Source organism: Symphodus melops (assembly GCF_947650265.1).
Source record: "Symphodus melops genome assembly, chromosome: 12".
In the NCBI taxonomy this organism is placed as follows: Eukaryota; Metazoa; Chordata; class Actinopteri; order Labriformes; family Labridae; genus Symphodus; species Symphodus melops.
Window position 1 is genome coordinate 7,344,306 of NC_136702.1, and position 26,682 is coordinate 7,370,987.

General features: G+C 40.8%; 2 protein-coding genes across 14 annotated transcripts; one reads left to right on the plus strand and one right to left on the minus strand.

Moving 5' to 3' along the window:
- The first annotated feature begins 345 nt into the window (after positions 1–345).
- On the plus strand, positions 346–5,940 carry LOC306832767 (T-cell surface glycoprotein CD3 zeta chain-like). The gene is made up of 7 exons (XM_079357709.1): positions 346–568; positions 3,556–3,650; positions 3,926–3,970; positions 4,092–4,115; positions 4,205–4,264; positions 4,341–4,370; positions 4,742–5,940. Exons 1-7 carry the CDS (start codon positions 559–561, stop codon positions 4,823–4,825), a joined length of 348 nt encoding a protein of 115 aa, XP_079213835.1. The 5' UTR covers positions 346–558; the 3' UTR covers positions 4,826–5,940.
- pou2f1b (POU class 2 homeobox 1b) lies at positions 5,588–25,756 on the minus strand. Of its 13 annotated transcripts, none has more exons than XM_079357695.1 (15): positions 25,586–25,756; positions 19,031–19,096; positions 18,255–18,346; positions 17,439–17,534; positions 15,867–16,043; positions 14,974–15,091; positions 14,774–14,880; positions 14,454–14,627; positions 14,179–14,320; positions 13,855–14,009; positions 13,467–13,652; positions 13,182–13,296; positions 12,739–13,075; positions 12,544–12,632; positions 5,588–12,196 (listed from the first exon to the last, which is right to left on the minus strand). In XM_079357695.1, the coding sequence occupies exons 1-15, from the start codon at positions 25,629–25,631 to the stop codon at positions 11,922–11,924; spliced, it is 2,175 nt and encodes a 724-aa protein (XP_079213821.1). In that variant the 5' UTR covers positions 25,632–25,756; the 3' UTR covers positions 5,588–11,921. The 13 variants fall into 13 exon arrangements, with proteins under 13 accessions (XP_079213821.1, XP_079213831.1, XP_079213829.1 ...); XM_079357705.1 differs by having other exon boundaries at positions 13,855–14,000; positions 14,774–14,865; positions 14,974–15,094; XM_079357703.1 differs by having other exon boundaries at positions 14,774–14,865; positions 14,974–15,094.
- Positions 25,757–26,682: the final 926 nt, after the last annotated feature.

Sequence of the window (26,682 nt, forward strand, 5' to 3'; positions counted from 1 at the left end):
AGACCTATGAATAATCTTTCCAGTCAGTGTTTCATGATTTTTACTATTATGTGCAAGTCTAATTAGGCAACCTCAAACCTGACAGAGCTCTGTGCACAGCCTTCGCCTCCAGAGGGGCCTGGACCTGAGCTTGGAAATGCATTACTTTACAGTTTGAACAAAAATAACAATCAAGAGACATTAAGTTGAGCTTAAGATAGAGACGGTTGAAAAAGAAAAGTAAACAAAAAGCAGGTACCTGTTTTTGGCCCTTTTACTGTATATCCAAGCAAAGGTGAGTCATTCTGTTGGTTATATTATTCAGAAGACTATCAAAGGGAGAGGGGCTCATCTATGATACTAAAATACCTGAAGGGAAAATGCTGACAGTTTTTTGAATGGGGCGGGTTGAAGGTTGAACGATGCAAGCAACTTTTTGGGCCACCGGCTCGCAGTCAGTTCATCCACTTCCTCTGATCAGAGTGAGGCTTCAAGAAACAGCCAGGGAGGAGAGCAAGAGAAGAAAGAGAGAACTGTGTACTTCAGAAAAACACAGAAAAGAATCGAGGCGGGAGAGTCATGAGTGAAGGTTAGTGATGCAAATACAGAATAAACTGCGAGTTAAGCAAAAAATGCTATGAAGGGCTGAAATATTTGCATAACTGATCTGAGACAGATTTAACATCTGGTTGTGATGGGAGAAGACAGTGTTAAGAGATATGTGATGGGAAATTTTTTTATAAAAACTGAACTGGTTTTGTATTTATTTCCTAAAATATGTCTCAAGTATTTTGTGACAGTTCGACAGCATGCAGCACCCCAAACTCTTTAGAAATGTAAACTTTTTTTTCTTCTACTTCCTCTTCTTTTAATTTTGAGGAATTAAATCCATGAGAAGTTTTACGTTTTGGTTTAACCTTTGGGATTGTCTGTATTGCAAAAGAGTGAAAGTGACAGGAGGTAGAAGAATTGCTTATGGAAAAAGTAGAGCCATTTTGAGTATTGATTCATATAAAGGAAATGAAGACCTGAGAATGATTTTCCATTCAGATAATTCAAAATAGATGGCAGTGGAAACTTAAATTCATGCATGAACACACCGACTGATTATTGAGAATGCAAACATGTTATTATACAGATACTAACATCATGTTTATTTCTGTTTATTTGAACATGCTGCAGACACCGTGGTTTTGTCATTTGTCATATTGTTTGTTACAATTGTTGTGTGTTACAATCATTTTTGGGGTTTTCAATAAATTCAAATGTGGGATGATAATTTAAAGCAATGCCATCAAAAATAGAAACATTTCGATCCCTGAGGGTTAACCAGAGGAGTTAGTAAGAAGATAAGATGCAGTTGTGAGAACACACATGAAGGTCCCGGCATTTATGTCAGTTAAGTTTAATTTGCAACTTCAGAAAAAAAAATCTTTAAATCTCCTTCGTCACAAAAACACAGTCGTTATACTTTTTTATTTACGTTATAGACTTAATTTTTTTCTTGCTGTGAATATGTTACGAAATATTGAAATATTTGAAATGAATTTGAATTTAAATTAACAATGCTGAATCAGCAAATACTGATCAGTGAGCGTGTGTACATGAACATATCCTAATGCACATTAAACAGATTTTACTGCTTTAAAAAAGTTTGGTAACTTGAACCACTGGCAACACATCTAAAATAAAAAAAAGTTAAAGTAAAATAAAATGGACAGTCTTTTAATTGATTTTAGATATTATAATTATCATTCATAAGATCTGCAAAATTTAAAACAGACTCTTACATATTATGGAAGTTTAAGATTGAAAACGTTTTTGGACACAAGCTTTCCAACGGCACCCCCACTGTGTTTGAGATGCATTGCGTTCCTGAGATGTATACCCCCCCCCCCCCCCCCCCCCATTTTTGTCGCATCCACCCACCTGGTACTATAGAATGAGATTAGCATCACGTATTGAGAATATATAGAAAAGCCCCTACGGAGAGGATAATATACAATGTAAGTATATTAGGGTAGGGTTAGAACAACAAATTTAAAAGGAAGGAAAAATCAGTTTAGCTCAATGATTGGAAATAAGGGGGAAAGTATGCAAAAAAGGAAACAAATCCCTCTATAAAGCTGCTTATTAAATATGTTATATCATGCCCCTTAACATGCCGCTGTTGCCTTATGCGACATAGTCTGCAGCTGACGTGGTGTCATATTTAGTGGATTTAAGAGTGCAATCCAATTTCCTTTTGTAATGTGTGCTAAAAAGAAACCACATACATCTGATATCAAAGGCAAACTAAGAAGCCAGATTATGTTTTAAAGAATGAAATACTCGTTATTCCATTGATCATATGGCTGTAAAGAAACACAGACTTAATTCTGGTAAAAGGAATGAAGTATAGGCTATTTTAATTAATTATTATGAGATAGTGCAACCATTAATAATGTGGGAATTGTGTTGCTCTCACCACAGAGTGTAGTGTCTGTTGATAAATCTTTTGAGCTTAATAAACAAAACGTCTGACAATTCTCTAAAGGGTTTTCTTGGTTTTGCATACAAAAGGAAACATGAAGTTCCATTTGAACTAGAAACATTCAAACACAGTGATTAAAAGCTGCAGTGTAGTGCAGTTGCAGTGGAGCAAATCTCAATTCAGATCTTTTGCGACCTTCTTATCCAGCGTCACTTTCTTCACTTTTGTCCTTTTTGAATTATATCAATAACCCAAGAGCAGTAAATTTTCCATCTTTACGCAACCTGACATGATGACGTTTTTTTAAGAGGAAGTGATAGGTTCAATGAAGCTTCACCACTGGCTGCATTCTCACAACACTTGACTTCTGTTCCAACCACACGACGAGATCAACAAGTCTTACCACAATAGAGCCCCCTCACACTCACAGGAACACACTTTAAGATCAGAAGCAAAAATAAGTATACTTTTTTTTATTTCCTGTTTCAACAGTGTTTCTCAATTGTATCATGTGCCTCACTATCTGTTGCTTTTTCCACCCTGAGTTGCTAAATGGACATCCTGTGTAAGGTGTCACAGATTTATACACAAACACACACTGAGGGTTTACTTGTACTGAAATTAATGTCGCTGTTACTATGATATATAATAGGACATATTTTCACGACAGCAGGGGAAAATCAGATTATACAATTATATTTATAGACCTATTTTTATATATCATGGGGTAGCAGTTAGAAAAAACAGGAAAATTATTTTAAAAAATGCATAAAACTGTTTGTTTAAGCTTCATAAACTAGTCCTTAAAACCTTATTTTCTTCATTTTAATGAAACGGTTTATAAAACAAATAACATATTTCATAGATAACTTGAGAATAATTGAAGTGGCTTAAAAAGGTTAATGATCAATGATTCTTAATCCGAAATATTGTATTTGTCATGTGTCATCACAAGGTAGTAAAAGTATTTCATTTTCTTATATATATTTCTTATATATATATATATATATAGACATGTACATAATATATATGTATAAGAACAGTATTTATCTGCCTTTAGACTTAACCCAAAGTTTTATATTCATCTGTTGTTTATCCTGCAGACAGTTTCTTCTATGGCCCCGCCTTCTGCTACATCATGGACGGGATCCTGATGGTTTACTGCCTCATCGTTACAGCTTTCTTCTTCAGAGAAAAGGTAAGTTACAGCACAGGAAGATCATCAAAATTTACTTGACTGGCAGAGAGCAACACGATTATAGTAGAACATAGATTCAGTCCAGAACAGTCCAGAACTTAAATATATTTCATTTTAAATAATGTGAGACATATAAAGCAACCAAACCTCTAACCTCACAGAGCAGGGCGAAACATCTCTGATGAAAATATGAACCAGCTCTAATTTAAAGATCTATATCTTTATTTATTCAAAAAAAGACATTGACAAATGTTTTTCTCTCTCTCCCTCTGTAGTTTTGTTTCCTCCCGCCTGCTGTTGAACCTGCTGTTGAACCTGCTGTAAGTGTGCATGTTTTATCTTTGTATTTCACAGTGATTCCCCATAATAATAATGTCTTTGTAAAATGTGCATTCAAAGCTAATTTCCCTTTTGTGTGTTTGTGTCTCATGCTCTACAAAGGAGGAGAATGGACGCATTTACCAGGTGAGGAAAACTCTCTTATAATGTAACTTCATGATTATTTTTCTCGACTCTGCTGAGAGAAAATTGATGATTTGTTCTTCCTCCTCTAGGAGCTCAACACAGCAAGAGATGCTGATCCCTACCAGGTGCTGGAACCCTCGAAGAGAAAGGTAAGTCTTGAAGATCATCTTCTTGACTCTTTTGAGACCTACACAGTCAATCGTGATTATATTTTTTTATCTCTAGAAAAGAGCAGCAAAGAAAAAGAAACCCAAGGTAAGACAATTTACTCACTCACAGTCAACATGTAAAACAAAATAAATATTTATAACAGTTATAGGGTATTGTTTGAAAAAAAAAAAAAGTTAAAAACTAAGTAGCAAAAATATGAGATGCTTTCATATTTTTAACATTGTGTGGCCTCAAATAAACTACACTCCTGCACATTACTTTTGCTTTTTATTACTTTTTTACAAGATATAATTCCAAAAAGTTTTCAAAGGGTTTACTCAAGTAACATTGTCAGGGATCTATCACTGGGACGAAAAAAAACAAAAAAACAATGTGCAGACTCATTGGTTACTTGTTATTGGATAACTTCTGGTCCGATCAATGCAAAGCCTGACCTTTGACTCTGCCCTCTACAGCCAACCCGAGATGAGCAAAGAGATACTGACCCCAATGAGTCTCTGACCACTCAAGACTCAGCTCCACCTCTGCCTCTGCACTGAGAGCCTCCATGTGACACAAAGGCAGCGCTGCTAATCATGCTAATGTCATTGAACTGGCTCCAGGTTTTCAAATCCATGTCAATAGATGCATTTTCTTTGTTATGCTATTATAGACTGAATATCTGTAAACATTTGTCACTGTTTTTATGTATTAATAAAATAAATGTACAAAAAAAGACATTTGATAAAGATTAGACCAACTCTTGTCAGCTTCTATCACAGTCTCTGCTCTTTTTTAAAAGTATTGTGCAAAGTTGAGGATTTATCTTGGTACTGAATTACTGTGAGGTGGATGAAATGGATAATGATAGAATATGTGACAGGTGAATTTACTGATGTCAGCACAGACCCATCATGTGACGGTCATCAGTCAGCATCAAAACTATCCCAAACAATATTAGTCTTCATCAAAATCATCATCAATACGATTAGGTGCGTAGGTGTTTACAGGGTCTACAGCTTTTTTCTTAAAGGTGCAAAGGAACTCTGCAGATTCATTTGAGTTGGGTTGTTTGTTCAACCACCAGGGGGCGACAGAGGGAAATAGTACATTTAGGGAGCTGGGGTCCTGTTGTGAAGTTAAAGGTTGGACCAGGCTCCTTTCATTCACAGAGCATTGTGTGTTTTGATGTTCTATTAGCTTTGGGAGAACTCTGGTACAAAGGGTGGGCAAGTCACTTCCTCTCCTCACCAAACCGCCCACGATTATCATACTGTTTTGGTTCATTGTGTAACCAGGTCATTAAAAGAAGAAACCAAATGTCAAAACACTTGGAAAATGGTTTAATGATGTTTACAACAAAAGAAAACTGTACATCAACAGTAAAAGATTATCTTTATATGTGTATAAAAACAAAACAAACAAAAAATACAGCAGACAAATGCATCAAACTCGACTATGTATCCTGATTCACATACTTAGAACTCCTACACAATCTTTCAGTTCCATGCCGCCATAACTGGAGGCTATTTTTTTTTTGTTTTTTATGTTTTTATTTTGTAGTCAGATCAGTGTCCCTCAGTGTTGTTGTCCATTATGAAAAACAGAACCCTTTACAATAAAGTCCTGGTAAGACTATTTTTTTTATTTTTCAGACTGCAGAAATTGAAAAAGAGAGAAATAAAAAAAAAGGACACATTCCTTTAGATGAGCCCAAGTTTCCACAACATGGAGTAGTAAATGTGTACAGAATGCATTTCTTGAGATACACTGACATAATATGTACATGGTTTGACAGTTTCTTTTTTTTTTCCTATTTTTCCCGCTTATTTAATTCTCATGTTGAAAGCCATGGTCACTTGGGCTGTGAACTGATAATCACACACATGAACACACCCCAAAAACATACAAAAATACTATATCTTTAACCTACCAAGAGTAAGACAGTTCTGCAATTAGTTCCATGCTGTGACAGAAAAAAGAGATAACAACAAACAAACGAGAAACAGACGCTTTTTCGCGTAAGTTTTTCAGAAATATACCAAAATATACATCTAAGCTTTGGAATTACTGAGGCTAGGACTAAAGCCAGTGCTGGGTTTGTCTCTTAATACACATGCTGCAGGGTGAGAGGAAGAGAGGAACAGAGAGAGAGACATACAGGACAGAGAGATATCTTTGGTATCTGCATTTGTCAAAAGTTAAATATTTGGATTTTTGCTTTGGGTTAGCGCTCGTGAGGTCCTACTGAACCTCACCTGGAGTAAAGCATTTAAACAAAGTGTCACTGAAGCCCGTCGGCCAGAGGTCTAAGCCAAAGGGACACAGTCCATACAGAGAGACGGACCATGATGCATAGTGTCACAGCTGATCAGAGTCTGTAGTGAAGAGACAATGGCGGAAAGAGGAGAAGACGAGGGAAGAAGATGAGGAGGGAGGACACAGCGGAGAGTTTTAGCAGGATGTGTCGTCCTGACAACAGAGTCACGTTGTAGGACTTAACAGTGTAAAGATGTAGAGGAGGAGGAAAGACATTGTGAGAGGCAGGAGCAGCGTTTTCACCACAGTCTTTAAAGTAAAAGAGAGAAAAAGAGCAGGGGGGGGGACATCCTAGCAACAGCATCAAGACAGACAAACATACAGAGTCCTGAGCAGGTACAGTGTGCACAGGATTTACCCTCAGTGTGTATTAACAAACATCACCCAGCTACCACTAGGTCAGTTTGTGTGTGTCAGAGCAGCCCGCTCAGCCTTGTTTCAAACCCCTCCCCTCCCCTCTCAGGTCCCCACCCACAGGCACTGAAACCGCAGCACCGACAGATCGCCGGGGTGTGTCCCCCCCCCTCCCCCCCCATTTCAGGTTTACACATTCGCATGCAATAAAAAGTTTTAAGAGACGACTTGAGGGTGAGAGCGTGCGAGGCCCGGGATTTGATGCTGAGCAGTGAGGCGGGGACAGGAGAGGGGAGACGGTGTCGTTCATATACAATCAAGTTAGAAGTCTTTGGTTAATGTTGGTACCACAGGAGAGCGAGAGCGGGGTTGTGTTCAAGCACAGCAACAAGAGGGGAGACATTTACATACCAGCACCTGGTCAGAGTGAGAATAAACAAATCAACAGGATTGTCCAACTTAAAGAAGTGTTCAAACAAAGAGGGGAACGCTATTTATATCACAAAGAGTCATTTTTATCTGACAGTGAAAAGATTTAACACATTGAAGAAAAATTAAGTTACAACAAATCATTTCCATCCAATGCTGAAAAACATCATTGGCTGCATGGATAAAAAAAAAAACCTGAACAGTGACAGAAAAACAGCAGACATTCAGAAGTAGTGGTATGCATTATGTCTCCACCTTGTGGTGGCTTTCTGAACAACCCTTCACGAAGCACAGGCGTGAGCGGGCTTCTCCATCGACACTAGTTTGTGTATTTTCAGCTTTTTTTGTGATTTTTTTTTTTTTCATGTTTTTCTTTCTTAAGTAGATTAAAGCAGGTTTTTACTCAGTCTTGAGTTAGAAATGAGGTATACAACAGCTCCATTTTGCCTTACTGGTGCTCCAAACTTCCTTTGTCACAGACTTCAAAAACAAACGGCAAACCAGTGTGGTGGGTCAACTTTCTACAACTTGATGTAGAGCCGAGCCACAAAATCTCAAACTTTCAAGGTCGCGATATGACAATACAGTGCCAAAGCAAAAGCCAGTGATAAAGGAGATTGTGAGTTTATGGTTTATAAGTTCAGAGGATTAAAATCAAATCACTGTCGTTTTACTCAATATGAACTGGCATGCTTTCAAACTGTAGTAAATCAGTAGAGACCCCTGTCTGGATTCAAAAGAAGTCTGATCATGTCTTTTTTTCTTCTTCTTCTTCTTCTCTTTCTTAAAACACAAACATCGTCCGGAAGATGGAAATCAAAATGCACCATAATGGTTTGCAGACTGCTCGCCCTCGTCTCTCTTTTGTAGACACTCACACTCGCACACACAAACCTGCTGGAATTATTAGTAAAGCTTTTCTCACAGGTCGCCTCTGCCTGTCTGAGTCACACCTACAGAACATAGATAGCAACATAAACACGCTCGGAAATGCCCGAAAGAACATTGTAAGTTTCATTAACAATGGACCAGGTGAGCTCAACGCTGGAGCTCCCCCGCCCTCCTCTCTCTCTCTCTCACAAACAAACAAACAAACAAACAAACAAACAACAATGCTACAATGCGCATGTCTTCTACGTAACAATAAGGCATAAATGATAATGTTAATTTTCTTTGTCAAACTAGGAAAGCCAGTGATCTTGCCCTCTCACACTATACAAAACAATTAAAGGCATAAAGTAATGTAAAAAAAACAACAAAAAAACAATTGATTGTTAAAGACAGCACAACAAATCAAGTCCACAACAACTCAACCCACCACAAAAAACAAAACAAAAAAAAACTCTAGGACAAGATTAAGATAAGATATCGCAGAGTCAGCAGAACAAGGCCCTCCTGTTTAAAAAAAAAAAAAAAAAAACTCACAGGTGTCAGCGACTCACGATCCTTCAAGGCGTGGTCTCGTGTGTCATCTCTTGTTTTTTGGTCTTTGAAAATTCTCAAACAAAAATTGCTCTTTTGCAATAATAAAAAAAGGAAGATTTAGGGGAGTTGTTTTTTTTTGAGTATTCATGATAAACACTACATTCAGTCTTGATAACATACTGGTTCAAATATAAAATATGAATATCTTACAAGTGTTTATATATATATATTTATATGTATAGAGTTAAGAAAAGATCCGTTCTCTAATTCTTAAGTCTTTCCTCAGATAAATATTTCAGTAACATCCTATGGTGCCGACGTGTTGGACTCTTAAGGAACTACAAACAGCACTGGAATCGGCCCAGCGTGGCCTCACAGGCAGGGAAACCAGCAACATGAGCAGACAGACACCCGCCTGGCTGCAAAGAGAAAGGCTTTTACTTTGGCAAGAAGGATTTCAAAATAATATCCTAACCTGGAAAAACCCCATAAATAGTAGTACTAGAAAATAGCAGTAGTAGTTTGTCCTTTTTCTGGATGGTTCCTATGTATGGTTCTTCAGTATAAACTTTGAATGGCGAGCCAGACGGTCCTTATACATTCTACACTGTTCTATACACAGAAATGTCTAAAAGGTGAACCTTATGTTTAAGTGCTGCTGAGGTATATTCAGTCAAAATTATTCGACAACAGAAAAGAAGAAACACAAGAGGAGAACGTGGACTCATTTCACTGCATACAGTGTCAGTGTTGGAACTGTTATCTTCAAGCAGCAGAATGATGCGGCTTCATGTGGGGTTGAGCTGGACGTGAAGCACATGAACTCGGCCCGACTCTGTTAGCGAAGATTATTTGGCAGATTTCATAACGAGTCCACAGACAGATTTAAGGAGCAGGATTTTTCTTCTTCTTTGTTTAACATGCTGGTTTAAAAATGGCGGTGCAGAGAAGAGGTGGAGTATGTTATCTGATGATCACATCTATGCATTTACATATGTGAACCCTCCACACAGTAGGGTCTAAAACCACACCCCCTGGTTTCCACAGGATGTAGTCATAAAGCTATAGGAAAGCATGCAGGCCTCTCAACAGCTCAATTCCATGAGGAGCATCGGCAGCAGGTTGTTAAAGCTAAGTTTCTGTGATCCTTAATATCCAGCCGCACCAAATCAGGAATATCAGGAGTTGACCGAAAGTGGGAGAAGTGGAAATAAAATGATCAGCAGTGTGGAGTCTTTGAACACATCTACTACTGAGGAAAACCACTTTGGTTCAAGCTGTTGTTTTATGGCTGAATTTTAGTACAAAACCAAAAAACAGAAGCTTTCCACTACGCTTCAGAGAAGCCAAAATAAACTGCTACCAAGTCTTGAAGTTTAAAAAAAAAAGAAGAAAAAAAAAAAAGCAGCCATTAAATGGCCAAAGGAAAAACCAGGATCACGCTTAAGGGGCGAGGCCCCGAAACCAAATTTAAAGAGTAAAAAGGAACGACTTTTTCATGTCCCATTTGACAAACCCCTCTCTTTTTGGTCAGTTGTGTTGCCAATTCAAACGTTGAGCTATGAGACGCATTCTCAAATAATAATAATAAAAAAAAGGTCATCTTTGGAAAATTATCATCAAAATATTGCATTTTCATATTCTGTTGACAATGAAGAGAGTTTCTGTACTCATAAATATGTTGACGAGACTAAGCTACACACAGCAATTATCTTAACAAATATTTTTGGTATATCTTAAAGTACGTACGCCAGTCAGATGACTGCAGACGGAAAAAAGAAAGACAGAATTTCATTCCTCCCAAAACAGGCAGACTGCAGCTCATAAATCCAGTTTTTTGGTACAGATACTGTGCACAAGTAGATACGACGGTACAACTATTAAAAAAGGAAACAAAAACACGATACGATACCCCACCTAGCCAAAAAGCCACCATACATTTGGTATGAAGACCATGACGGCTGACTAGTTGTCCCATAAACAGACGAGTCAGCTGCACAGCCTCGTGGATCATGCAGTTACTGAACTCTCAGTATCTGCCTGAGCTGCAGACAATACATGCAGGCTTCTAGTTTCTACCTCGGACTCCAAACATATTATACAGTTTTCCAAAAGGACCACCATCCAAGACGAATCACCTTCGATCAGAAACAGGACTGCATGTCTGCAGCACTTTTTAAAGCTCTTAATGTAATGTTTTCAGTCATTTACTAACAGTGTCAATGATCCGCATCCAGACAGCCGTTTTACAAAAGCTGGTCGGCTACTTCGCCACCGCAGCAAAATGTAAAAGTCAGTGTTTCCAGAAAGAGACTGTGAGGGACACCTCTTGTCCCTCACAGTCTTAAAGCAATGATAACCTTTATATCGGCCACTTATTACTTGTTTTTAAAGCCTTATAACCACGATTAAAAATTGATAGTTAACTCTTAACTTAATATTAGACTTACAAAGTTCTGAAAAATGTCAAAAAATATAGACAGCAAAGATAAAGAAAAGAGGTTACGACAATATAACTTTGATATGATTTACGTCAAGGCCTGTCCAAAAATAAACCCTCCAAAAAAAACAAAAAGAAAAAAAAAGATGGGGTGACACACAAACCCCCATTAGTGATGATGAGTATTTTTAGATTAGTAGTAAAATCAGTTAAGTTTGAATGATTAAAAAAAGTAAAATCCTAAAGTTTTTTGGTTAGAAGAGTTTCAGAGAAAACTCTGACCTGGAAATAGTAGGATATATATATACAAAATGTGAACAGCTCGATGGTGCCGAGGACATTTTTCCTTCCTGGACACTTGTCAAGGTTCGTGAGAAAAGGGCAGGCTGACAACAGAGTCCATCTGGCTACTGTTTGTCGAAAAAAAAACGAAAAAAAAACATCCAAGAATCCGAAATTAAAAGGAAACAAAACTTAAAAAAAAACAAAAAAAACAAAGTCAACCCCAACCTCATTTGAGGCTGTTTTCTTTTTGGTGGCAGCAGAAAGGATTAAATAATGATAGATACACTGGAAAGAATGTGTGGTGTTAGTGAAGGGCAGAGCGTCCCTGCTCCCTACAAGGTGAGAAAGGAGTAGTGCTCGACGTAAAGAACAGGGCGTTCATTCACGACGCGGCCCTGCCTGCTTCACTGAGCCTTGGAGGCAGTGGTAATGGTCGATGCTTGCACAGGGACAGCCGCCGTGGTGGCTTGGTGATGACCGTCTGCGGTGACCTGCAGTCCCCCCGCCCCGGCTGACACCAGGCTGACAGGGTTGCTGGTGAGCAGCGACAGGTTCTGGGGGTTCAGGAAGAGCGGCGTGGTCACCAGGTTGGGGGTGTTACCGGCAGAGGTGTTGGCGAACAGCAGGTTACCTCCATCCAGAGAGGTGATGGGGATTGTGCCGCCCGATGCCAGAGCCGCTGAGGAGAGAGAGGTCGATGAATAAAGACAGAGAGCATTTTTAGTGGATAAGGACATAAAACCTGCTCTACAAATAAATATTAACAATCGTTAAAAAAACTCTTTTTTGTGTGTGTTTTTACATCTTCCTCACTTTCACAGTTGTGTCTCCTCTAAATCTCTGGCGATAAACAACCCAATCGAGTGTCAGCAAAGACATTCAATACAAATTGACCCAGTAACGTGAACTTCCACGTCATCCCTTCAACGCCATACCACCTGTAAATTCGATCAATTCTGTTTTCTTAGATAAGTTTGACAACTATACAAAAAAGTTCTCAAGATATGTCTTAACATTTTCACATACCTTGAATGGTAGCCAGGGTGTTGTTGCTCATGAGGGCAGGACTCAGTGCACTGCCAAGGCCACCAGGACCCAGACTGAGCAAGGCCCCCCTGAACACACACACACATCATTTATGATCAGGACATCATTGAGTAACAAAGAAGAATGCATCAGGAATAATCTTTGAGGCCTTGTTTGCACATGACCTGTACTGACCCTGGGTTGAACTGGGAGGAGGCCATCAGTCCTGGGTTTAGCCCTGCAGCAGCAGCCATAGCAGCAAAGCTAGCACTGGTCTGTAACTGGGTAGCGCCCTGCAGCGCAGACATCCCTGGAGCTGCCACCATCACCTGACCTGTGCCGAAGGTGGTGGCTAAAGACGTTGGGGCCTGGGTGACTATAGTGTGCGCCTGAGTGCCAACTTTGCTCTCTGTGGTCTGTGTGGACTGGATAGCCGTTGGCGACGGGCTTAAAGATGGGGAGCTAATTGACGTGGTAACCATGGGTGCTGTGGAGATGACAGATGCTGTGTTTGTGGCTCCGATTGTTGTGCCTGTAGAGAAGAGTTAAGAGGAAAAAAAACACAAACAAAATAAGCCTGGACTCTATGATTATAAATGATGGGATGAAAAATTTCTTTGAGATAAACACATACACACCTGTGAAAGATAAATTGGAGACACTGGTGCTGGTGAGAGGCATCACTGGGTTTACAGTCAGAGTGGTGGGTGTGTTAATAGTTGGACTGCTAACAAGACTTGCTGTGCTGGCCACCTGGGAGATGGAATAAAAGAGAGCACTGAATGAGCCTCTTACAATCAACATAATCCAAAGTCACACTGAAGACTGACATACAGTTTTGTCGGGGTGCTGATGGAGTTGTTGTTGTTTTTTTTTTAATTTAAGGAATATAATAGAGAATCAACAAGTGCATGCACCCTTACCAAAGGGCTACTGGGGGTAAAAATGGTTTTGATGGGGGTGCCTCCTCCGCTGTTGCCGCTACTGGGGGGGTTGATCCTCTTCTCTTTCTGCCGGCGATTGCAGAACCAGACCCTGATCACCTCCTTCTCCATATTGAGCTGGTCGGCGATCATGGTGATCTCTTCAGAGGTAGGTTTTTGGTTCTGCTTGAAGAGGACAAAAGAGCCAGAGATTCCCTGTGAGCACTTAAGAGACTACTTTTCTTTTTCTAGATACAATTTATTATCAGGTCAGGCAACATTTTTAGCATGAAGATGTATTTTATTCTATATACATCTTAAGGCAAGCTCATCGTTTACATCCCTGCATAGAAAAGTACTTTCAACTTCAGATACATAAGTTTCTAACCTCCAGAAAGCTCTTTTCTAAGGCCACTCGGATGTTGGTCTCGATACTGGTCCTCTTCTTCCGTCTGCGGTTGATCCCCTCTATGCCCATGCCTGGGGAGCCCAGCGCACTGGGGCTGGACAGGGCCTGGTCAGATGTCAGGTTCTCTGCACAAACAGCACCGACACAAAGAGGAGAAGGGAGGTAAAGACGACGCACAAAAAAAAATAAAAAAAAGTACACAGCCTACAATGCCGTCTGATCAAAACATGCAGCGCTCAAAGAGTTCTCCCATCATGCCATGTGCTACAATGTAGCTCAAACAGGGGGGGCTCAGGGACAAACCTGCATCGTTGAGCCACTTCTCCAGCAGTGGCTTGAGTTTACACATGTTCTTAAAGCTCAGGTTCAAGGCCTCAAAGCGAGAGATGGTAGTTTGGCTGAAGTCGTTTCCATAAAGCTTCCCCATGGCCAGGCCAACGTCTCCCTGGTGACAGAGAGGGGAACCAAGAAAAAGTCAAGACACATCACAACTTGTTTGACTTACATGTCAGGCATTTATTCCCCATGCACTAGGAATCTGAGTAAACGGAGAGTAATCAACCAGTCAGTGTACATGCCTGTGTGAAGCCCAGTTTGATGCGCCTCTGTTTGAAGGTCTTTGCGAACTGTTCCAGTTCCTCCAGATCGCTGGGCTCCTCCAGAGTGGGGGTGTCCAGCCGTTTTGGTGGTGTCTGACTGTGGGGCAAAGACTGAATGGATGTGGCTGATGTGGTGCGGGTTGGAGTCGCAGGCTAAACAGAACAAAAATATTTAACAGGATTGGTGGTTAATGAAGGACAAAGCAGTGTATATAAAGTATAAGTGTTGGCTCTGAGATGTTATTTATAAAGCCTCGAGTATGTTCTGGCAGAAAAGAGCTCCTTGTATCGTGACCAACCTGAGGTGCAAGGGTAATGCTTGGTTGAGTCGGCAGGAGGTTAGCTTGGCTTTGAGGTAGTTGAGCTAGAAGACTCTGGGCTTGCAATATGCCTACAAATGGACAGACTTAAGTTTGAGTTAAGAAAAGGAAGAATGAGATGTTCAAATATTCAGAATATAAATCTCATTCAAATCACAAATTGCATGTGTTCAGTTTACTCTGTTGGGCCTGGGGTGACGGTGAGATGATGAACTGAGTGGACTGAAGCGGCGTGGCGATCGGGTGGCCGGGCTGCAGCAGAACGAACTGAGGCAGGCTGAGATTCTGCTGCTGGAGCTGCTGTGAAAAAAGGAAACCCAAGATTTGACAATGATCCCACAGAGAACACAGGAGCTTTTAATTCAAGTCAGACTCAATTACATCTCCACAGCAGCTGAACCAGGAACTCAAAGATTCCACCTTTTACCACAGTGCCATTCCAGCTCAAAGTATTATGTTCTCACAAGCAGAAAACTAAATACTGACTTATTTATGTTACTTATATCATTTATTTTCTGATATTATTATTACATCATTTACTTCTACTTCAGGCAAAGATGAAAATCTGTAGTTCAGCACAGTTCGGTCTGTGAAAGCTTTCTGTTGAACCTCGTACTCCTAAATAATCTTTGAGTTATTAAAGACCATTATTTTCATCCAATTAAAGATGTTTATATATATATATATTTATTTATTTTTAAATCATCTAATAGTTTTGTTTCAATACAAATGTTTGTTTTTTTACCACAAGAATTACACAACATGTAACACAAACATGTTTATAAAGATGTAAACAGCAGCAGAGTAAACAAAAAAAAATATTGGAAAGACTAAGCTGATTGATCTTTTGTCTTCTGTTTATTTCTCCTTAAATCAGGTTGAACTGATATATAAAATAATCCCATACTGTTTTGTGAACTCTGGAATTCAATATGTGTAAAAATTACAACTATATATTGTGTGATGAATTCAACAGTGAGTTTTATTCAAACCCTGTAAGGGCTGCGTGTTTACTCACAGGAAGTGCCTACACTTCTGCAGAAACCCTGATGTACGGATCGGTGTGTCTTACCGAGGCGATTTGGATGGGCTGTGACAGGGGCAGCTGAGTAATGGGTGTGGCTGCTGAGGCTGAGATGCTGGCCCCGGTGGTGCTGTTCTGCTGGCTGGCTGAATGCACAGCCGCAGCCAGGAGCTGAGCCTGGGCCTGCTGGAGCAACAGCTGCTGATGAGCTGGGGTCAGCGTCAACTAGAGTCAGGAGGGGAGAGAGAGAGAGAGAGAGAGAGAGAGAGAGAGAGAGAGCGAGAGCGAGAGCGAGAGCGAGGGAGAGGGAGAGGGAGAGGGAGAGAGAGAGAGAGAGAGAGAGAGAGAGAGAGAGAGAGAGAGAGAGAGAGAGAGAGAGAGAGTAACACAGTGGTGTCAGCAGGTCAGTTAGATTTTCAGGGGACAGCGACACAATCACAACAGCTTTGAGGAATTTCTTCTGTTACACATAGAGCTGGGTGATGTTGCGTTTGATCCTCTGATGTACGCGGGGGGGTTTTTGCTCCCGTTTTGCGAAACTCCCCGCATAGCACACATCTCTCTGACGGATGCGTGTATCTGCTTGAAATGCTGGAAAAAAATCAGTTGTCACAGACTTCAGACAAACTTTACCGTGGCTCGTAAAAGGTTTGTCAAGCAAAACCAAACCTCTCCCTGACCGGTGAGGAGATTTTCTTTGGAGAGGGAGTAGCTGTACAGAACTATAGGAGCTCATCGTTGCATCGCCCAGCTCTAGTTACATCATCAAAATAAATAGTGTTAGTGTTGTCATGATATTTGATTGGTGAGGCTTCGATACCAGTGGAAACTTTGAATACTATCAAGTGTCTCGTCACGTTGACATGAATGTGTCCTCATAGAGAACAAGAACTGCATTATTCAATACTGGTGCTGTTGTAACGGCTGCTCCAGTTTTGCAGGTCTCTTTACTCTTTTATTTCATGTTCTCCATTTGTTTGAACAAACTCATACAGGAGGTATTCAAGCTGATTCATGACAGTGCTGAATACGTCAGAGTTAAAGTATCGCTTTGCTTGAATTTTGAACTCAATCAAAAAATGTTCGCATTGGTATCAAAGCAGTATTGGAACTGTTGTTATCGTGGCAACACTAAAATGAGGTCAAAGAGGCAAATGGAGAGAAGAGTCATGCAGCTGAGCACCGGACACAAGTGCAAATGAGCATGTTAATGTCACGTTCAAACTCAGGTCCACATGCACAGTAAACATTCAGCGCAGCACGGCGACGGCGGCGGCAACCCAGCCGCTCCTCTGGGCGACAGAATGCTCTGAGGGAACATATGGATGATGAATATATGAAATGTGTCACGTGGTCGGCCTCAAAATGAGCGCACAGACCCGTCAAGAGTATGTCCATGAATATCCCTCCATTGTGCTGCTGTGGGAGAATGTGGACATAGCTTGACGACCACCATGATGGAGCAGGCAGACGGGCAGAAGAGACACCAGACTGTTTTAGCCAAAGAATCAAGGCAAGCGATCATTTCACCCTCTAATCTTTCAGCCAGCGCGTTCATCGTGTTGATGCGTGGCTGTGATTAGGGTTTCATTCAAAGCAATGACGCAACAGGCCACTTACTCCAGCAATCTGTCCTCCCGCCAACATTAGCTGGGTTTGAGGCAAAACGCTCTGTTGGACGGAGGTCGGAAGAGCGCTCGAGTCTTCCGACTTAGACTAGTGGAGGTGAAGCAGAGAGGGGGGGGGGGGGAGGGGGGGATGGGGACTTAGATGACATCTTCCTACTGGTAATGTTTGGCAAGTTCACAACATAAGACAGGCCTGTTCAAATCATTTCAGGTGGGATAATATGCTGCAAGTAAACGCTAGAAAAAAAAGAAGAAAAAAAAAGACAAGGATCCCTAATTTGGAGACAAAAAAGTAACAGTCTGACAAAAATGAGCACAAAACCAATAAAACAACAACACTTGGTGCTTCCTTGGTTGCCCTCTGAAAAAGTAGCCTTTGGTCTTGGGGTGGGGGGGGGGAACAGGAGTTGAAAAGAGAAAGGAGAGAGTGGCTTTTTAAAATCGTTGCTGCAGCCTTCAGAGGGAAGGAGAGTGAATGGAAAGGGAGGAGAGAGTCGAGATGCTAATTAAAATAACTGTTATGCAGTGCATGTAAATTCTGCATAGATTTGCATATTCTCCGCCATCTGTTTCCGAGCAACCGCAGAGCAGCTAATTAGCATACAGGGTTGATTAATCTGCCGTGTTGCCAGGCGACAAGCCTGGCTCATTTAAATGAACTCTCTCTCTCTCTCTGTGAGTGCAGATGAGAATACTTTGTTTTTAACTTTACCTCTGTATTGTTACGCAGAACTCAAGCTGTATAACGACACTAACGTGTGTGGAAGAGGATCAACACTGCAAAAGGTGTGGGGTGGGTTTGTGTTACCTGTTGGAGGAGGGCTTGTGCGTGTGCATTAGTGATTGCACTTGTGGTTGGCACCGTCTGCCTCTGAAAGTCCAATCCATTGATATGGATTCCTGAAGACAGAAAAACAGATCATGAAACGTCAGAGGAGCAAGACCGTGCACTTTTGTGTCGGTGAAACAAAAAAATAAGCTCAACACGAGCAGGCCAAGTCAACCTGTAGAAGGACACTTAAGGAACACTAAGTCAGCTGCTCAAAAACAGGTTTTTAATTGTGACTGTTTTTACACGGCGGCTTGAATGTGATTATATGCAGGCTGGTGAATCATCAGAGAATTAAATATTAACATTGTAGACTTACAGACGAGACGTTAATATTTACTCAGTTCATCATTACACAAAGGGGAGCATCCAATCTCCAAGGTTTACGCCGAGGTTTGATTATTAGTGTCACAGAGTCACTGATGCACCGGTACAGAGCACATTACTGTGATATCCAATTCGCACAAGTGAGGGCAACTGCTCCGTGAGGTAAACACTTCATTTGACAAAAAGGACTGCTCGCAAAGATTTTGGAAACCTGCCATGCTTTTTTTTTTTTTTGATCCAAACAAGCTAGTTACAGGAAGAAAAAAAAAAAGGTGGACACTACTGTAGGGAGCTTTAGGTTTGCTTTTTAAAATCAGAAACCTGTTGAATGTAAAACAACAACGACAACAAAAAACTCGGCACATCTTGATTTCATTCCGGTGATGAAACAAATCGAGAATATGAAAGAAGAGCTGGAGGTCACTCACCGGTGTTCCCGTCACCACTTTCCATTGCACATTTAGTAGTTTCTGACTGATTATTCACTTTAGCATCTGGAAGAGCCAGACAGAGACACACAGTGAGACAAACTCACACCGGCTGTCGGCACACACATTAACAACCCTGTCACACCGATGATGAGAACGAGGAGTGTTCGCACTTTTGTCACCTGAATGATTGACAGATGTTCTGCAATTACATCTGGTCCACGAGCAGAGAACAACAAAACAACCAACTATCTTCACAGCAACAGGAAGTAAGACTTTCAAACTGTTGTCTCATGAATGCAATTAAACTCATTTCAATGCAAACGTCACCAACGAGGGTGTCAAGCGATGTTCGCTCAGCTTCATTCCAAACTCACCCGCTCCTGCTCCACCTGTGTTTTCCAGCATGGCTGCAGAGCCTATCATAGAGAAACCTGCCTCTGCCGGGCAAACCCCCCTCAGACAGGGTGAGCGGCACTCCTCTTCCTCCTCCCTCTCTTCACTCTCCACTGGTTAGCAGTGAGCAGAGTTCAATACAAGCAGAGCTACACACACACACAGAGACACACAGCGGCACTGTCCGGCGCACGGTTCACTGAGCAACACTGGGGAACGCACACTCGGAGAGCCAACAGGGTTTAAGCAAACAGCTCTCCTTCTCTTTCTCCCTACTCTCTTTTCTTGTCTTATAGCTCGCTCTCTCTCTCTCTCTCTCTCCCCCTCTCGCCAAGACTGTCTGTACTTCTGAAAAAGTTCGACCTCTCCCTCTCTTGCTGGAATGAAACAAACGACAAGTGCAGCTGGCGGCCTCCTCTAACTCGGCTCCCCTCCCTGCAACTCTATAATGAAGCGTAATCAGTATTCAGCTGATTAAAGCCGTATGCAAATCTGCCCCTGCCTCGTTAGCAATGCACGGCTTTGAAGTCCTGCGAGCGACGCATTTCACACCGGGCTCTGAAAGCTTTCTGCATAATTTAAACTCCTATAAATATTTATCAGCTCATTAGCATATTAATTGGATGGCTTTTGGAGGACGATAAAAAAACAGGGGAATAAGGACGACACAGACAAGTTGGAGGGGGGTTGGGGGGGGAGTGCTCTCAAACTAGCACTTGGCGCAGCAGAGAGACGGGAGGCAGTAGCACAAGACCAATTATTGTGTCAGTGCACGGCTAAAAAAGTAATTAGCTAAGAGCAGGTAAAGGGCTGAAGATATCCCAGAATGCAGTGTGAGGCCTGTCAGCGGTGGTCTGGGCATGTAAGCAAGGCGGACTGCATTAATAGAACGTCGAAGACTGCTCATTCGGAGTTTCTCCAGGAGTCATGGGGACCTGGATTAACTGCTTTTAAAAAAAAGAAGAAGAGGGGGGGGGCTGAGAGGGAGGGGGACTCGCTCAATCGGAAATAAATAACTCCACATTAATCCACCAGAAGCCCGTCATTACTGCGGGACCCCCTGTGGCTAAAGCATTCCTCAGCGATGGAGTACAGAGAGTGGGTGGCGGGCTGTTGCTGTCTATGTTTATGAAGTGTTTAGGGATTAGCATATTTAGATTAGCTTTACATTCCATTAGTATTTCATTTCGAAGCTTTTTTTCTGATGTGGTTCTGGCGCGCTCAAAGAGCGGATGCCGAAAGGAAGCAGCTTTGTTTGCGTTTCTGACCAGGTGTCCAGTGAATCTGAGAGACTACACTGGAATGCACCGTTGTGTCGGGGTCTCTAGAGGAAGGGGCTTAACATTAAAAATCCACGACTGCCCCTGGATGAAGCTGGCATCAAAGTCTCTGCCTCGTGAAAGTATTTTTGAACACATTAAATGATCTGAAGAGGGGGGCAGTAAAGCATGGAGCCACCATGAGATCTAAAGATGTCACTAAGAAATCTGTCATCTGACCTTTTCAACAATTAAACGTGGCAAATGTGAAAAAGGCAGACGCACGTTGTTTTCCTGTTAGGTTTCAAGGCAGTTATCAGCGGCGCACTTTAACATATGTACAGTTACTTGGATGAATGGCTTTGCAAAACTCTGCTGCGGAACAATGCATTAGACAAAAAAACACTGCGAAGAGAATTTTAAATAGGTGTCTCATTAGCGCTGTGTTATGGAAAAGGCTGGCTGAATACTGCAGAGTCGTTAATGTGAGCGCAGAGATTCAACACGAGACGGAGCAAAAACTTAATTAGCACGTCCACATTCTGCCCCGCTATCTATACCCTCCATCATGAACACAGAATGCATCGCGACCACTTTCTCTAATGGTGGAGCATTCAGAACACAAAACACGCTTTATGACAGACGGGACGGATAATCTTTCCATTTTGAGGGAAATAATACGCAAAACAAACCTTCAGTTTTAAATCACATTCCACAAAAATGAAAGCAGATTTTAATTTAAGCATTGAACCATCGCCGTCTGACAACAAAAGACAAAACAAGTAGTAAAAAGTCAAACCACCAAAATGAACTAAATAGAGAATGCAGTGTAACCTGATGAGCAGTAATGAGGCTCACACCGCTCCGAGCTGCCGTTGTGGAGATCTCTTGGGTGGTCATTAGCTAACTGTCTATAGGCTAAGTGTGAAACTCAATCTAACTAAAGCACAGTGAAGTTTCCAGGGGGGTGGCGAGAAGGAGTACTGAACGTTGAGTCCACCAGCGAGGAAGCTGCTATAAGCAATAAGTGCAGGTTATCCATGTGGAGTCTATTTTCTTTACTTTTAAGCGATCAACTGATCATTAAATAAATTCCTGAATGTGTACTTAGAGATTAAAAAGAGCTCGCACAAGGGGGAAACAAAGATTTCAATCAATCAATCAAATGTATTTATTTGTTATGGACAGCGTTAAAAGCCGTTTATGAAGCAGACAGGCTGCAGCTTTTTTTGTTTATTACATGTAAATTAAAACGTCAAACTGCTTAATGAGGTGTTTTTGTATGTTCATTGAAAACATATATAACAGATTGTTTTTATTATGTGCAACAGAACTTATGTGCATGTTCACTAAAACGTTGAATGTTTTACTGATGAGCTGTCTGGTTTCTTTACGCCACACTGTTAAAGTTAACAAACAAACTGAAAAATGTGAAAATGTGTTTTTTTTCTTCTTTGCCTCCAAAACAACATGTTGCTCGACTGCTTTTGGAGGAACATTTTTCTTTCTAATACACGTCTCTGTTTTCACATCAATACCTTACAGTCGATTCTGGCAAATGTTTACTACCGATTATAAAAGAGGAAGTCATTCAGAGCTCCCAGTGACAAACACACCAATTATGTCTCGTCATTTCAAAACTTGTGGATCAACCACCTATCATGGCTTCAACATGTCGACTTTACCTGTAAGTTAAATCTTTGTTAATACTTAAAGGCATTTCAATAACAGATGATATCCCTCCCTTTGACCTGAATATCTTTGTAATACACTTTTATTAACAGGAAGGGACAGATCTTTAGTAAAATGTCTGCTTCAGCCTTCTTTCTTTATGCGGCCTTTTTGGCTTTGCATTGTTTAGTCACGCAGCAGATCCCTAGAAACAAGTATTTATCTGTTTAGAGCACACCACACAGCGCTGATTAGTTCTGATTTTCCACCTCCACATTTTAAAAAGGCTCGTCTGACTGGAGCCTTCATGGAGGCCCTTGCAGTGCTTTGAGATGGCATGTCCTGAATGTATTACTGTGAATGTTGCATTATTCATAACAACTGTGTTTACACCCATGAATATTCATGATGGAACTACAAGGCTGGAATGAGGGTGGAACTGTAAAACTAATTAAATGAGAAAAGTAGCCTAAGTGTGAGGGCGACAGAAGTACTCGTCGTATGTTCTTTAAGTTGCCTAGTTTAATACCTTCAATTTTTTTTAGGTAGGCAAGCCAAATTCCAGCGAGGATATAATCGAACAGAATTCAACTAAACAAACATTAGCTTGGACTGTCTTATCTCACATCACATCGTTTTTTAAAAAGGATGCACACTTACTACATCACCTGGCTTACTTTTCCCACAAATTCTCATACACAGGGACTACGACGTCTTTTCAGTTGACTTTTTTTTGTAAAAGCAACATAAACAAAGAGGTCTAACTCTGTAATGTGGTGGGATTTTTCCCATGAGCGATTGTTAAAATGCTGCTATGATGCAATTTCAGCGTAATGCGATCATAAATACCGAGGAAATCAAAAGTAGAGCCCGAGACACGGATGTGAATGTCATTATCTAAAAAGGAAAAACAAGCAAAGAAACACAAGAAGGACATTTTATTCAAAAATCATGCTGTAACTTGTAACATCAGGTAAATATTTTATCACCAACATGAAAAACAAGCCATATGTATGGACTACTACTTCTAAGACTCCAAATAATTTACAATGGTGATTAATAAGTTGATTCTCTTAGTTAATAATTAGTCAAGTCCTTAACTGATCAATGCCATGTCAGTAAATGGCAAAAAATGTTGAATGCGTTACCCAAAGAAAGAACAAGGTGACTTCGGGCGCACTAACGCTGCGATCTGAGGTGTTGTAAAACAGGTGTTAAGTGCTGCGTTCTCTGCTTAAGAATGGTACACCTTTTCCTCAGTCCTGGCACTGTTGGAAGGTGTGTGCTTCCATCTTAAAAAATGATAACTGGGCATTTTTAACGTCCCTCTTGCATGACACTATCGATCTATCGGATCCTGAGACACTCAAAAATAAAGGTGTATGAATTACGCAAACTGCATTTCCTAACCCTGGAGGGAAAAGTCCCTGAGCGTAATCCTGGTGTGCTCTGGCATGACTACATATACGTTTATGATGTACCGTCTGAATACAAAGGTAGCCATGCTCAGACCTGACGCAGTTTGAAGGCAGGTCAGTGGGGGACAGGTGGGTCTCGTGTACACACTCAAACTACTTGATTTTCTTTTTTGAAGATTTTCAGTTAACCATCACGAAGGTGCCAAGACACTCAACACAAGAAAACATTTAAGAAGTCAGAAAAGGTTTATTTTACTTTTTATTCTTAAAATATTACCAACGCAATGAAACCATAACCGAAATGTAAAAGATTATCAACAATGCAGCTTTTTTCATCTAACTTGTCTTTAAAAGTTGCTGGTATAGGGTCTCGGATAACTTCTTTAGCTGTTAAATAAATAAAGATTCTTGCATTACAGAACATAATACATTAGGCTATTAGTGCAAAAATATGCATCTTGATATATTTTACACAAGCTAAATGGGATTTACTTTAAGGGGGAAAGACAAGGTGCCATCATGCTGGGTCTTGCCCGGCCATGAAACCGGTGGAGTGAATAGTAAGAATGTCCTGCCTGTTATTATTGTGGCCTTTCCGGAAGTGGGGCCCCAACACCCCTCCCTGTGCCCGAGGGGAGGGGGGGCACACAGGTACAATCTTTGTGTTCGGCGCATAAAGACACAGCTAATACTCCTTTAACAACAAAAGAGCAGGACGTAAAAGTTGCCACCACCTTATCATTAAAGTAGCAAACAAAAGTTGTATCACGAATTTAAGGGCTCAAAGGGACGTATTGGAAAAGTGCTCGGCTCAAAACTTCAGCTGGAGAAACACCTTGAACACATCACCACAAACATAATCTCCAACACTTTATTTACTGAATTTAAACGGATTTGCGTTACAAAAAACAAGCTGCTGGAAAAGCCAACTAAAGTTAGATTTAAAAAAGGTAACAGACATTTAGCCACTCGATAGACAAGCGTCTAAAATGTTTTTTTTTTTTTACATTTAATGGGCTAAGTGAACGCATCTCGGGTCTTTATTTTGTTTTTATGTTGAGTTATTGTTGAGCCTCGGTTACTGGAATATGCTGAACACTGTGGTTGAAGCAGGCCCGCATGAATAACACAACAGGCTGCACCGAGCACAAAAGACTGAGGGGGGAAAACGCTATAAAATCACACAGACCGTTAAAAAAAACCAAACCGTTGAAAACGCGTTTTACTTAAAGCCATGTCCGCTCATTTTTTAATGTATTCACCCCAAACTCACTCGGGAAAGAAACAAGCACAAGCCTCTGCCTCGACTAGCCAAAAAAAATGAATATGCAAACCTCTTTCAAACGCTTCAACACACTGTGTGTGTATGTGTGTGTGTGTATGTCTGTGTGAGTGCATCAACACAAAGCCAAGCGTTAGCAGCCGAGCTAACCCAGCTAGCTTCCTAGCATCTTCATTTCTAATCAAACTGCGTTATATCGACACATCTAAAATATGTCATCTGAGCACCGGAGTCACGTCGGCGATTAGTAATAAAATATGCTAAATCGTATTTGTCGACAGAGGTATGAATATGTAGCGGCGTACAGTCGTCTAATCACACAAAGAGGAGGAGGGGGGAAGGAGGCATGTTTCTATGTAATTCTCCGTCAAATTACAGTCGGCTAAGCTGTGTGTAAAACCAAACACAGCGACCGAGATCATGTTCACCTGTCCGCCAGTCTGCGTTTCACCTGCGTCCCGTTAATCATACATTGTGAGCGACACAGTTTGAATATGAGTATGAATATGTAAAATGCTGTAATCATTACCTGGTCCTGAACTCTCATCTTGACTCGCTGCTCCTCCGTCCGCCATTTTGAATATTTAACCCGAAATCCTCCCAGCCCTGAGCCTACCAGTGCTGCACACACGCGCGCGCACACACACACACACACACACACACACACGCACGCACGCACGCACGCACGCCTACATTCACAGGCACAAACACGCTGACACTGACTTCGACTTGTGTAGAGAGGGGTTGTGTTTTCATTTGAACAAGAGTTTGCTCATCTATATTTTTCTCATCATTTGGACATGAATGCATGGACACCCAGCATGAGTAGAGTATTCTAGCTGAAAACAACAACAACAACAACAAATGCCTAATTAAACATTTAATTTACTAAATCCTTAAGGCATGTAGTCTGATAGAGCCTAATCATAAAGTACACATCTGCCTCAAAATCCCTGCAGTAAATAAAACAATAAGAAAGCCCTCTTGCATAGTAAAATAACGTGTCATGGTCTATCATTTCTGTGACTCAGACACTTTCAGATGAGTAAGCTTATTGTAACCAAAAATAATGCAGCATTACCATAGACTGTAAATAGAGCATTATCCAAGATGTTTTATATTTCCGTTTATGCATCCTCACATTAAATTAAAAAGGTGGAGAGAAATTGTTGGATAACCTAGTGACCTTTCCGTGACAGAGGCAATAAAGCCCACTTCTCTAATATGATGGGATAGGAAGTGGGAACACATTTCCTTATTTCTTAATCACTTCCTGAAATTTGCACATTGATCTTCCCTTTGATAACCGATTAAATGATATATCATTTTTTATAACCAAACCAGTTTACGCATGTGGTCAAACATTTAAATTTATAGTTGTCTATCTTTACAGAGTTGTTTTTGTCCGCCACTTATTGTGTAACACAAAATACTCGAGCTGATCATTCTAAACATTGAAAGATACAGATGCTGTGATAAGTCAAATTACAACCAACAAAGTCAATTTCTTCTCTTTTAATTAGAGGTTTCACATCAGCCTTTGAATGGTGTATAAAAAAGTTTTTATGAAACTTTAAGGCTTGTTCATGTAATTGCCCTAACATTAATCTGTCTAAATCATTTAGT